This window comes from Colobus angolensis, unplaced genomic scaffold (assembly GCF_000951035.1).
Source record: "Colobus angolensis palliatus isolate OR3802 unplaced genomic scaffold, Cang.pa_1.0 Scaffold109, whole genome shotgun sequence".
Lineage (NCBI taxonomy): Eukaryota > Metazoa > Chordata > Mammalia > Primates > Cercopithecidae > Colobus > Colobus angolensis.
The window spans coordinates 904115-917090 of record NW_012111919.1 but is presented as its reverse complement, the minus strand read 5'-3'; the positions used below and the strand labels follow the sequence as shown (position 1 = coordinate 917090).

General features: G+C 50.6%; 1 protein-coding gene across 1 annotated transcript in view; it reads right to left on the bottom strand.

Moving 5' to 3' along the window:
- Window positions 1-12976, bottom strand: part of CIB4 (calcium and integrin binding family member 4) — a 59269-nt gene that overhangs the window by 45392 nt on the left and 901 nt on the right. The window contains exon 3 of the mRNA XM_011950184.1: window positions 2021-2117. Coding sequence (XP_011805574.1) covers window positions 2021-2117 — 97 coding nt within the window. The remainder of the gene's footprint in view (window positions 1-2020; window positions 2118-12976) is intronic.

Here is a 12976-nt window from a genome sequence, read left to right as displayed (position 1 = left end):
GGTCTCTAAGTTTCTTTCCAGTCTTAACATTCAAAGAGTCTGGGACTGATCGGTGACCCTGCTTCCACCCAGGGGAGGATAGAAACTTCTCATCTGCCCTGCCTCTCTGGCTGGCCCTGGCCCCAGGTCCCTCAGTGGATGGCCTGGGTTTGAGAGAAGTCCCAGGTGCATGTGTACGTGTAGTGGAGCCCATGCACTTGTATACGTGGGGTGTGACTGTGTGCAGGTGAGGCCAGGAAGTGGGGGGTGCCAGGAAGACAGCCTCCCCATTTTGTTTTTGTCACAGGCACAGTCTCCGATTTACTCACCTTTCTGAGGATTCTATTTCTTTCCCCTCCAGAATCCCAGCTTCTCCCAGTTCTGCCCACCCACCTACCCACCCCTCACCTTTTCTCATTATTTTGTCTTCTCCACTCCTGCCTCTATTTCAAGACCCATCTTTGTGCATTTTCCTCTGTCTCTGTCTGCCCTACAGATAGGCCTGTCACTTAGGAGGGGCAGTGCAGCTGCGGCTTGAATGATATGTCTGTGCCCCCTCCATGTTCCTCCCTCAGGAGCCAGCCTCCTCCTCCTCCCTGGTGTCCCCGGGCCTCTTCCAAGTGGTGGCCACAGCTCTCAGAGCCCAGTTCGCTCCAGACAGAAACAAAGATGGGCTCTCATTGAACAATGACAAACTGAAATCATTATTCTGCCAAGAACCAAATGAAAAATAGGAAAGCCTGACGTAGCCATGATTTGTTAACATGACATCGCCTCTCAATGCGATGCACAAATTTTAATTAAAATCTCAGGAGTGATTTTGGAGTCCTTTATTGTGTGCCTCTGGGCTCTTCCAGGCTGCCCTGGGGGAAGGGCAGGGCCTCTTCATCACAGGGATAAAGGCTCAGATAATTGTCCCTAAAGGATTGGGAGGTTGGGGGAGCTGGGACAGCTCAGGCTAGCACTGCCTGTGAAGTCAGGAGTCTTAGAGTGCACATGGTCATTCCCAGCCTCTCCCTACTGCTTTACCCATTTTGCAGGTGAGGAAACCAAGACCAGGGAAGGTTTGCCAAGGACCCACCCAAAGCAAGGGTGTGTGTTTGGGCGGGGTGGGAGTGTGTTCTGGGTACTTGGAAGGCGAGATTCAGCCCAGCAAAAGTTGTGGAAGCTGAGGGGAATGAGCATTCAACCAGCCCTCTATGTAACAGGAACCTCCAGTCCGGGAGCATTGGCTAAATTGAGGGTGAGATGAGGAGAGAGAGGATTGCAAGAGCAGAAATGCAAACGCCCTTCTTTCCTGCAGCCACTCCTGGAGATGGAAGAAGGTAGTTTGGGAGGACAGTCTCTGGGCCCCAAGCCCTGCTCCTTCTGGTTTCTCAGAGAAGAACCTGAGAAAATTCTCAGTTCCTCCAGAAAAGCCCAAGTCCACTGAGGCAGCCTGAGGAGAAGAGAAGGGCTGAGGGACTGGGCCGATGGCTGCGGTTGCACCCTGGCTTCCTCAAGGACTGACGGTCCTGCAGGGGATCCTGGCCTAGGACCACTTGCCCTAGTTTGGGGCACAACAGACAGCAGAGGAAACTGGCTGGTGTGGGGTCGCTGGGGTTAGGATTAAGTAAGGAATGAGCAGACAGTGTGGGGTGGACTGCAAGCTGAAGCCCACCCGAAGACCCACAGGGTGGCCTCGGAGGCTGATCAGCAGGGTCAGTGAGCACCTCCAGCTGGGGCCGCCACCTCCCACGGTGAGGCCTGGAGCAGATCTCATGCCCCCTCTGCCCCTGGCCCCACCTGAGAAGTACTGACAGTTATCATACAGTCCTGCTCTAGGACCGAGGCGAGGATGGAGGGAGGCCAGATGCATACAGGAAGTGTCTGGGAGCCATGTCATTGTGCTCCTCTGCCTGGAGGATCAGGAGTCCCTTGGAATGAGGTGACCATCCCACAGCATGGAGTGCCCACCCCACCCCACCCATTCCAGCACCCATGAGCCCATCAGCCAGTCCCACTGATGCTGCCCTCGCCCCACCCACCATCCTGGACTCACCCGCAGAGCCGGCAGGGAGCTGACCTGGTCCATGGTGAGCATCGCCTCCTTGTAGTACTTCCCAGGAGGGCAGAGCTTCAGGAAGGTGTCATGGATGCTGAGAAGAGAAGCATGAGGGCCGTGTGGCCGGCAGAAGGAGACCAGCAAGACTGTCTTCTGCTGCAAGGGGTGGGGGTGTCTCTTTGAGGAAAGACACTCGGGGTCGACTGCAGAAAAGGCAGTAATCAATAATAATAAAGCGCAGTAATAAATATGTATTCTAGAAACATCCTTGGACCCTCCAGTGTGCCAGGCACACCATGCAGGATGCAAAGATGAGCCGGGTGAGAGGAAAGTTAGGCAAATATGCCCTGTAGCCAGCAGCACACTGTACGAGGGTTTGTCTTAGGATGTCAGAACTGAAGGGGCTTATGTCCACTCCCTCGGTTACAGATGGGGAAGCCAGCAGGACCTTGGGAAAGCCAGGGTCCACACCTCTGGCCATCTGCCAATTTCCATCCTCAACCCGAGAAAAGAGGTCACTTTGTGGGCCTGAGTGAGCCAGGATTAGAACCCAGCTGCCTGCAGCCAGCAAACCACCAGCCTTGCTAGGCCACTTGACAGCAAGGTTGGTCCTAGGACATCGTGGACTGAGTGGTCTTCCTAATCATCCCTGTCGGCAATGTCTCTGTCTATAGGATCCCATGCCAGTCAAGAGGATTTTGGTTATAAGATACAGGCAGATGGTGAAATGGCCATGTGATCCCTGAGAGTAAGAGGGTGGGAGGGAGCTCTGCCTCAGGCTGAGGGAGGATGAGCCCTGAACCTGGGTCCCTGTCCACCAGCAGGCTCTTAGGCCTACAGGTCCAGCAACCAAGGCAGCCTGTGGAGGTGAGACAGTGGTGCCCTGGGGCCCGGGAGGCCTGGATCCCAGAACTTGAACTGCTGTGGCAGGGCTGTGTGACCTCGGGCAACTCACTTGACATTTCTGAACTTTAGTTCCATCATCTGGATAAGGGACGAGAATGATACCTCTCTTGGAGGTCTGTGGCGGTGGGGCGGGGATTCAGTGTGAAGGAGGCTGAAGGGTTTATGTGTTTGTGTGTAAATGGTAGATGGTGGGTGGTGGGGTCACCACAGGCTGGTTAAAAACACTGTCTCTAGAGCCAGACAGATTTACGTTGAAATCCTGACTCTGCCACTTAATAGTTGTGAGGCGTCGAGCAAGGTTCTGAATCCACCTGAGCCTCAGTCTCCTCCTCTTTGCAGTGGGGGTAATAAATCTTCCCCCACACACTCCTGAGGATTAAATGAGGGGAGATGTATGAAACGTCAGTGCAGTGTCTGGTAGGTGAGGGTATTTGTGTTACCCGGGGCCTCGGAGGGGATACCCAGCCTGCCCCCTCTCTGTGTTCTCTCCTATACTCCAGGTGCCCCTGTGCCCGTGGGTTGTGAACAACCCACACCTAGACTGTTACAGTGGGAGCCCACTACCCTGACCCAGACCTGCTCTCCCCTTTCTTCGTGGTTCCCTCCATGCTCCAGAATTACCCCTCCCTCGTTTAGTCCTTTCCTGTTCCTCTCCTGTCTGCCATCAAACCACTACTCTCCTCGGAGTGCTAAGAGGCCAGCAATCCCATGAAAGGAGTCTGTACGCAGGAGTGAGTGACTAACAGTCCCCTATTGACATTCCAGGGCATGTGGTTTGTTGACTCAAATGAGGCTCTGATTGGTGGAATTTAGGGACATGTAACTAAGTGAAGACCGGGTGCGGCGGCTCACACCAGAAATCCCAGCCCTTCAGGAGACCAAGGTGGGAGAATCGCTGGAGCCCAAGAGTTTAAGATCACCCTGGGCAATATAGGGAGACCCCATCTATACAAAAAAAAATTGAAAATTAGCCAGGCATACTGGTGCGCACCTATGGTCTAGATATTCGGGAAGCTGAAGTGGGAGGATCACTGGATCCCAGGAGGTTTGAGGCTGCAGCCAGTTGTGATCCCACTACTGCACTCCAGCCTGGGGTACAGAGCGAGATTCTGTCTCAAAAAACAACAAAAGCTAGGTGAAGAATTTGGAGAGTGATTTTATGAGTGGAGACTCAGAGGCAGAGCAGGAGGCAGGAGGCTCTCCCAGGGCTCTGACGATGATGGTAGGTGGAGGCTTCCCACCCTGCCAGCCACACACTGTTTCACATCTCACTGACTAGAAAAATATCCTTCAGATCCCAGCCCCAGGAGAGTGGAAAGAAACTATGCTGAGATTCTGTGTGCCCACTGCACTCTGTGCCCTGGCAGGCTGATCTCTACTGACAGCGTTCCTACCTCCCTTGCCCTTCGGCTTAAGGGAAGCTCCAGGAGGACTGGAGGTATGAGGGAGGGGTGGGGAATTTACCCTCCTCTCCCCCCAGCCCCACACGACTCTGCAGTGTCTGTGTTCCCACTGTCTCGGGCTAGCAGCCAGCTTCCGCAGCTCCAGCTCTCAGCTGGCACCTCAGGCCCGAGGCGGTCAGGGCTGGTCCCTGGGTGGTTCCCTGGGCCTCCTTCTGAACAGTTCCTTCACTGCAAAGCACCTTCACAGACCCCGCTGAGTGTGCCACCTGTTTCCCGCCGGGATGCTCACAGATCTATCTGGATCCTATTTCTCTACCTCTAGCTATGAGACCCGAGGCAAACCGCCAGATCTCTCCGAGCACGCAGGCCCAGGTTCATATCTTGACTCTGTCCAATGGGGAGCCAACCTCCTTCCAGTGGCATTGTGCAGACCCGGGCTAGGGTGTGATGGATGGGAGCTGGAGTGGCGTGTGGTGTTCATGGAGAGCACCATGACTGCTGCCTTGACCACGTAAGGGGCCTGAGCTGTCACTAGGGTCTAGGGACTGCACATGTTTGGAAGGGAGCAGAAAGCAGGGTGTGGAATGGGTTGGGGGAGAGATTCTCCAGGAAGGTACTGAGGTGGGTGCTGGGCACCACAGGTCAACCAGGAGGAAGAAAAGCCGTCACTGCTGAAGTGTTCAGTGGCCTACAAGGGGCGAGGGTCCGGCCAGGTGCAGTGGCTCACGCATGTAATCCCAGCATTTTGGGAGGCTGAGGCAGGCGGATCACTTGAGGTCAGGAGTTCAAGAGCAGCCTGGCCAACACGGTGAAACCCCATCTACCAAAAATATAAAAAATTAGCCGGCCATGGTGGCATGCACCTGTAATCCTAGCTACTCTGGAGACTGAGGCAAGAGAATCACTTGAATTCGGGAGGTGGAGGTTCCAGTGAGCTGAGATTGTGCCTCTGCACTCCATCCTGGGCGACAATGTAAGACTCCATCTCAAAAAAAAAAAAAAAAAAAGGGTCAGGGGCAGTGGGAGTGGCCAGCCCCAGTCAAAAGGAGCATTTTGTCATTGTCATGGTTAGAATTTCTGGCTTGAGGTGATAGAGAGCAGACCAACTTTCAATAAGACCAATTTTCAACAAAAAAACAATGTTTTGTTATTTTTTTAAATCCCTAAGGCAATGCGCTAGTGCATTCGGGCTCCTGCCCCCACCATGAGCACCACTGGGAGTGCCCGCTCTGGGCAGCCAACTCTCACAGACATTCTTCATGTTTCATGCCAATCTTGCAAGGAAGGGTTCGTTGTTTCTTTTACAGATGAGGAAGCTGAAAGTCAAGTAGGTAAAATAATCTGCCTAAGGTCACACAGTGGTAAATGTTAAAGCCAGAGATACAAACACCAAAGCTCTTTCCCCAGGAGGCACCAGGCGCTGCCGAGGGACAGAGAAGAAACTCCCCGGCCCTCGCCACCCTCCTGTCATGACAAAGCCTCTGTGCTGGGTGCACTCACACACATCATCTCACTGAATTTTCCCAACAACTCCCTGCGGGAGAAGTGGAGGGGCCATCATTTCTGTGGATGGGTAAACTGAGGCTCAGAGAGTTTAAGGGTTGTACCTAAGGATATACAGCTGGGAAGAGATAGAGTGGAGGACTGAACCCTAAACCAAGTTCTTCGGGCTGTGCTGCCCACCCTTCTTCCAGGTGAGAGACTCGAGTCGCCCCCTGTAGAGTCCTCTGGGGGAGGGTGCTGGTGGGGTGCCTGCCTGGAGTTGGTGCCTTCCCAGGCTGCAGAGTGGGCGGGCTGCCCATAGATGAATTGTGGCTGCATCTCAGCTGCCACAAAATGTTCTCCTCCTCCAAATATGGATCAGCTGGCTCTAAATGGAACCCTGAATTAATCACTAATGGACTCAAAAGTCAAAGCCATTTGAAAAACTCACACGTTCAGCCTGCCAGCAATCCAGCAGCCTGGGCCATGGCTCCCTTCCACATAGCCTGGAGAGGCAGGAGGGGCTGTCTGCAGGCTTAGGGGCTGGCCCTAAGACGGGGTGGAGGTCACTCCGCTGCTGACTCTCAGTGGGACCTTGGACTCGCCAAGTCCCCTCTCGGGCCTCAGTTTCCCTTCTGTGAAATGAGAGTCACAGCATCCCCCGGCTCCCTCCAGTTTAGGCACGCTATGACTCTAGGTTTTCGTGCCTCTCTCTGGCATCCCATTTACCCCCTTGCCTCTGAGACCCTCTAGCTTAGTAGTTCTCAACGGGGTCCCACGTAAGAATCAGGTAGGGAGTTTGTAAAAGGATCTGCCCTCCCCACTCCTTGAGGTTCTTATTCAAGGCCAGGATACAGCCCTAGGCACCTACAGGTTCTACAAGCTTCTCAGTATTTCTACTGTCCCAGCAAGATCAAGAACATGACAAGCCTGAATTCCGACTCCTCAAGCCCCAGCCTGGACTCGGTTTTCTGGCTTCACCCCCACCCCATGGGGTCAATAATCCTTTGCTCTATGGTACTGCCTGCAGATAGTAGATGTTTTACAAATGGTCCTTCTTTAGCCTGAAAATGTGGCTTTTAGTTCCCTGATCTACTACTTGCAATCTGTGTGGGCTTGAGGAAATTACTTCATTTCTTTGAGCTGATTTCCTCATTTACAAAAAGTAGGGATAATAATACCATGATAATAACAGCAGCCACATAATCTGTGCTTACCCATGTGCCAGGTATTGCTCTCACAACGACAGATTTGATCTTCTAGTTGTCCTAATAACAACCTTGTGAGATTGGGTTCTGTTTCCCTCAACTATTTTATAAGGATGGAAACTGACGCTCAGTGAGGGTAAGAAACTCCCCCGTGTTTGCACAGCTACTAAGTGGAAGAGCTGAGCCTCAAACCCAGGTCTTTGGCTTCCAGGAAATAAACCTGTAACCACTCTACCTGCTGGCCTTGAGGTGCCTGTTAATGGCCAGGACAGGGCCATGGAGTCTACAAAGTGTTGGAGCCTCCAGAGGTGCTAGGAAGAAAGAGAGGCCCTGTGGCTGGGTCAGCCTGGGCAGAGGTTGGGAACAAAGCTTCAGGCTCCTAAACCAGACCCCGCCGCACCCAAGAGAGTGTCAGGAACCATCCCAGGCGACGCAGAGTAGTCCAAAGAGCTCAGGCTGGGCCAGGCTGACCTGCGCCTGAGACATAGAGGTCTGGGCTGGAGTCAGGCTGTGCCTTGCCCAGGAAGCCACATGGACCCTCTTTGGGTCTGCAGGATCTGCAGTCACTGCCAGAATGGCCTGGGCCCAGAATAGGCATCTCAGGAAAAGGCTTCTTCTGGGACAACCAATTTAACCAGAATCAGAGAGCACTGCCCCGATGCTAAGGTGGAAAGGGACCTTGCTTTTGCTGAGATCAAAAACATGTGAAAGGAAAGTCTCATAGGCTGGAAACTTAGGGTGAACAGACCTCTTCTTGGAGGGCCAAACCAAAGTAGCCCTGGATCGGGAAGGGGCTGGCTCCAAGACAAGTCTAGCACATGAGGTCTCCCCCCACCAACCCCCAGGAGGTGCCACCTGCAGATCTGGTGACTAGGCCTTTGTGTCCTTATGAAAGTCACAGATAAGAAGGTGGGAAAGTGTTGGACAAAGCCAGCCTCCCTGCAAAGGTTACTTCTACTTATTGGTCTCTTGAATACTTTTTTAACTGGCTAAGTGCATCCAACTGTACTGCCATGGACCACATTTCTCTAAGATATTCATAGGAAAATCACAAGATACTGTCAGAGGCCACAGTGGAAAATCATTCAAAAGTGACCAGGGCTTCATCTGGCTCAACTTGGCCTTGGCAGCCCAGGATGGCCACTTTCTCCCTGAGTATCACTTGCCTTCTGCTCCCTGAGCCAGAGCAGCTGGACATCCATATCACAGCTGTCCCCTCACTTTACAGACAGCACACCCACACCAACCCTAACGTATTCCACTCCCCAGGGCCCTCCAAGAAGATAAGCTATTATCAGTCTGTGTGTCTGCTTCCAGGGATATTCTCCTGTGTGTGTGCATGTATGAACAGCCCTTTATTTCACAAGAGCAGTAGCAGCCTGGATGTGCTGGTCTTGTTTGCCAAAGTAATACAGCTAAATAGATTAAAAATGCAAATAGTACTGTGAGGCTTACAATCAAAGTTACTAGTGCTCCGTATCCCACACCACCTCTCTAACCCTGCTCTCCAGAGGCAGCAGTTTCCAAGCGTTTTGCTGTTTCACTTGGTTTTTGCTTAACGTTTATATGATACTTCTAAATGCTGTGCTAATACTGCCTTTTGCTGTTGTTTTCACTATAGATATTATCTTGTGACCTCTTACTAGAAAAAAAGAGGATTTCTCTATATATACTTCTTTTCCTTTCCCCAACCTCCCAATATAAAACAATTTTCCTGAATGAATATTCAGTGTTTATAATAATGTTATATATTATATAGGCATTATTCAAACATTGCTCAAGCTGAGTTCCCTAGTGCAACATGATTACATCTTCTTTCTTGCAAGGCTTTTTGTTTTTCCCAGAGTTAATAATCACTTTTGTTTTTTGCTTTGGTTTTTGCGTGACTATCTTTATTTCATCTCCAAACTTTCTGCAGAACTAAGTACCTCTCAATATGGTATCTAGATAGATTCATTTTATCTTCTTAGAGATACCACTCCTGGAGCCCCTGACTCCTTAATTCTAATCTGAACTGATTGCCTTACAAGCCGACTGTCCTGCTGTCATCCTTCAGCTTCCCTTCACTATCTTCCTTGTAATTCGTTTTGCCTCTAGGTTGAAAGCCTTTGTTTCCCTGATCCTGGGTCTTCTTTTTTCTTGGTTTACTCACTAGTTTTAACGAAGCACATCTTCCAAAAGCTTCCTAAGAAAAGGTCCATAAGAAATGATTTTTTAAATTTGCATGTCAAAAAGTATTGTTATCCTGTCCTCACTCTTGATTAATGGCTTAGCTAGAACTTATCTCTAGATTGAAATTTTTTCGTTAGAATTTTGAATGTGTTCAGCCACTGTCTTCCAATGTAAGTCCAAAGCTATTCTGATTCCTGATTCTCTGTAGTCTGTTTTGCTCTCTATGGAAGCACTCAGGATCTTCTCATCATCTCAGGCAGTCTGAAATGTCATGATGACATGACTTAGTGTATGTAGGCTGTGTTTTATTTTTTCCCCAAATACCTTGTGTCCCTTAGCTTTCGATTTATACTTACAGGGAGGCTCTAAGATGCTGACCAGAAGCTCACCCTGCTCTTCATCATGCTGGTGGCCCTGAGTCAGGGGCCTGTCTGGCTCCAGCTCTCCCCAGATTGTTAGCTCCTGTCTTCTGCTGGGGCAGGGCAGGGGTGCCAAGTGGATTGCAGAGAGAGAGAGAGAGAAGGAATCACATAAGACTTTCAGTCCGCCTTTCTGTTTCCACCTGATCCTGCATCCTGGCATTCGGAGGTTCCTGAGCCTTTCTGGGTTCTCGATTCCATCATCCAACCCCTGCAGGCAAATTCTTTCAGCTTTCTGTTCAGCTAAGTCTGTGTCATGGGTCTATCTGCTTTGCACTTTAAAAATTTTTGTTGACTTCTCTTGTTTGCTGTCATTGCTTGTGTTCTCTTTGTCCTTATGGGTTTCTTTCTTCTTCTTCTTCTTTTTTTTTTTTTTTTTAATTCCTTTACTCTCCTTTTAGTAGAGGAAACAGAGGTCAAAGAAAATGCTCTATTCTCCATATAACTGGAAGCCCCCTGAACTTTGCTTTCTTAACTTAATAATATCCCTTGGAGATGGCTCTATATCAAATGGAAAGCTCTTCCCCTCCTCTCCAAGGGCAGTCTTCCCCGGATGGATGAATCAGCAATTACTTCACCTGTGTCCTCTTCATGCAAGTGGAATGGCTGGGTCAAGGTGTACTTCTCATTTTTTAACTGGGACATTTCAGTATCTCCTGCCTTCACTGGTCTTCTTCCATTCTTCAAAGCTCTTGACAGCTATTCCACATTCTCAGCTGCTCCCCAGGTTGTGGTCTCCTGAGTATGGAGACTCCCCTTGGTTTAAAGCAGCAGAGAGCTCTCACTGATATCACCTTCCCATTTGAGCATTTCTGCGCTGCTGCCCCTGGCCTCACCAGTGCTTCTCACTCTGTCTTACTTGAAGGTGTCCAAGTAACAGGAGTTGGACACTTTGCTGTCCACTCTGACTTCCTTATGCAGTGGTATCCCCAAACTTACCATCCCCAGCGCTGACCCACACTGGCCTTCAAGAGTGGGAGCCTCCTGAGCAGGAGCTACCCCGGGGGCAGGCACAGGCCCCTCATGCTCAGGAGTGGTGCTGTCAAGATAAGGGGCAGGCCAGAAAGAGCTTTGAGAACTGCTTGTTAGAGAAGTTTGCACTGAACCATAAACCGTGAACTGTGAACTGGAGCCTTCCCTGGCAGCACTCACCGGGACCCCCTTCCCCAGCAAAACACAGAGCCAAACTGTGCTCTTCTCAGGGGAAAGGTACCTTCCATGGGGATGGAAACAGACTGGAAATAGGATCTGGGAGGAGGTCATCTCAGGGCCTGGGTGGGAGTTTCAGAAGGGAGGCGTCCCTGAGCATGGCTCGCTTCCGAGGAAATCTTTCTCTGAAGGCCAATGCAGAACAAATGAAAATGGAGGATCGATGTTCAAGAAAGAGCCTGAAACCCTCCCATCCTCCTCTCACTCCTCTCATCTGCCACCCCACGCTCCCTCCTGGCATATAGGAGGAGCCCCAGGGGTGGATCCATGAATGCCATTTGAAGCCCCTGGGGTGGAAAGAGGGACAGGTATGGCCATTGCTGAGAGTATAAACTGGTGCAACTCCTTTGAAGGACAACATTGTCATACCTATCGAAGTTCTAAAATGTAGGTGGGGTGCAGTGGCTCACCCCTGTAATCCCAGCACTTTGGGAGGCTGAGGTGGGAGGCTGACTGGAGGTCAGGAGTTCGAGACCAGCCTGGCCAACATGGAGAAACCTCATCTCTACAGAAATAACAAAAATTGGCCGAGTGTGGTGGCAGGCACCTGTAGTCTCAGCTACACAGGAAGCTGAGGCAAGATAATTACTTAAACCAGGGAGGTGCAGACAGAGCAAGACTCTGTCTCAAAAAAAAAAACCCAGAAGCTTAAAAAAAAAAAAAAGATACAGAACAGTATGAATGAAATAAATGCAACAGTGTGAATGGGGTAAAAGGAGGATAAATGTGTCGACCTATGTAGGGAAAATTCTTCCGGAAGGCTAGATAGTAAGAAAAGCCAACAGTGAGCAGAGGTGGCCTTGAGGGAAAAGGATGGGGAGGAGAGAATGTAGACGTTTACTTTTCACTTAGAACTTTTACACTATCTGAATTTTCTTTTCTTTTTTTTTTAAATTATACTTTAAGTTCTGGGATACATGTGCAGAACATGCAGGTTTGTTACATAGGTATACACGTGCCATGGTAGTTTGCTGCACCCATCAACCTGTCACCTACATTAGGTGTTTCTCCTTATGCCATCCCTCCCCTAGATCCCCACCCCCCGACAGGCCCCAATGCGTGATGTTCCCCTTCCTGTGTCCATGTGTTCTCATTGTTCAATTCCCACTTATGAGTGAGAACCATTATTTGAATTTTCTAGCCATGCTCGCAGATTTTTTTTTTAGATTTCATTTTATTTTTATTCATGTGTTACTTTTCAGAAAATTTCAATAGAGGTTATATGGGTAGTAGGGTATGGGTCATTTGGAGTTATGTCATTTGTTTAATATTTTAAAAAGTGAGTGAATATTATTTTCAAAAGGGAAATAATGTCACCAGGTGACAGCCCTTGGTTTCTGTAGCTCCCCGTGCCCTGGCCATCCCCCATCCTCGTTTGTGCCTGGAGAGTCTTGCGCTTGTGACAAAGTCATTACCTGCCACCCCCAGACCCTGAGTGGGAAATGTAGCTTCCATGTGGTGACGGGGGAGGGTTAGTCCAAGCGGAGACGGTGAGAGAGAACCTTCCCCCACCTTCCCTCGAAAGTGTCTTGGTGAGCTCCTTTATTCATCTAACAGGTTTTGTTGGGCACCTGGCTTGGCCCAAACACACACACACACCCCTCTCACACTGTTCACTCTCCCCACAGCCCCACGAGAAGGGTATTTGGCCACCTCCACGTTGAATGAAGGTTCTTCCCCACTGGACAGGGGTCTGCATGATAACAGGGAGCAGGGCTGCTCACCATGCCACCTTCAGGGCCTCCAGGGGCAGGCACATCACAGGCACTGGAGAGAGGGCAGGGAGGGAGGGAGAGAGGGAGGGAGGGAAAGCAGGAAGGGGAGGGAAGGGAAGGAAGGCTGGGCTTCAGTCATGCATCCAAGTTTACCCAGCCAGTGAACAGCCAAAATGGACTTCAGACCTAACTGCCCCCAGTCATTTCCTTGTTTTCCTCCTTATTCCAAAGAGGTTTTGTCCAGCTCCATGATCCTCTGAAGAAAACTCACCTTGGATCCCAGTAAAGGGTTAGCAGCCTAAAGCCTGATGTCTCATTCAGCTCCAGTGGGGCTCTGTGGATCACGGCCCTCCCATCCCTGCCGGCCCTGTCCCAGCCCCATCTCCAGGACTGTGTGGCTCTGAGCAGGGACCACACTCAGGGACCGGAGTGAGGCTGT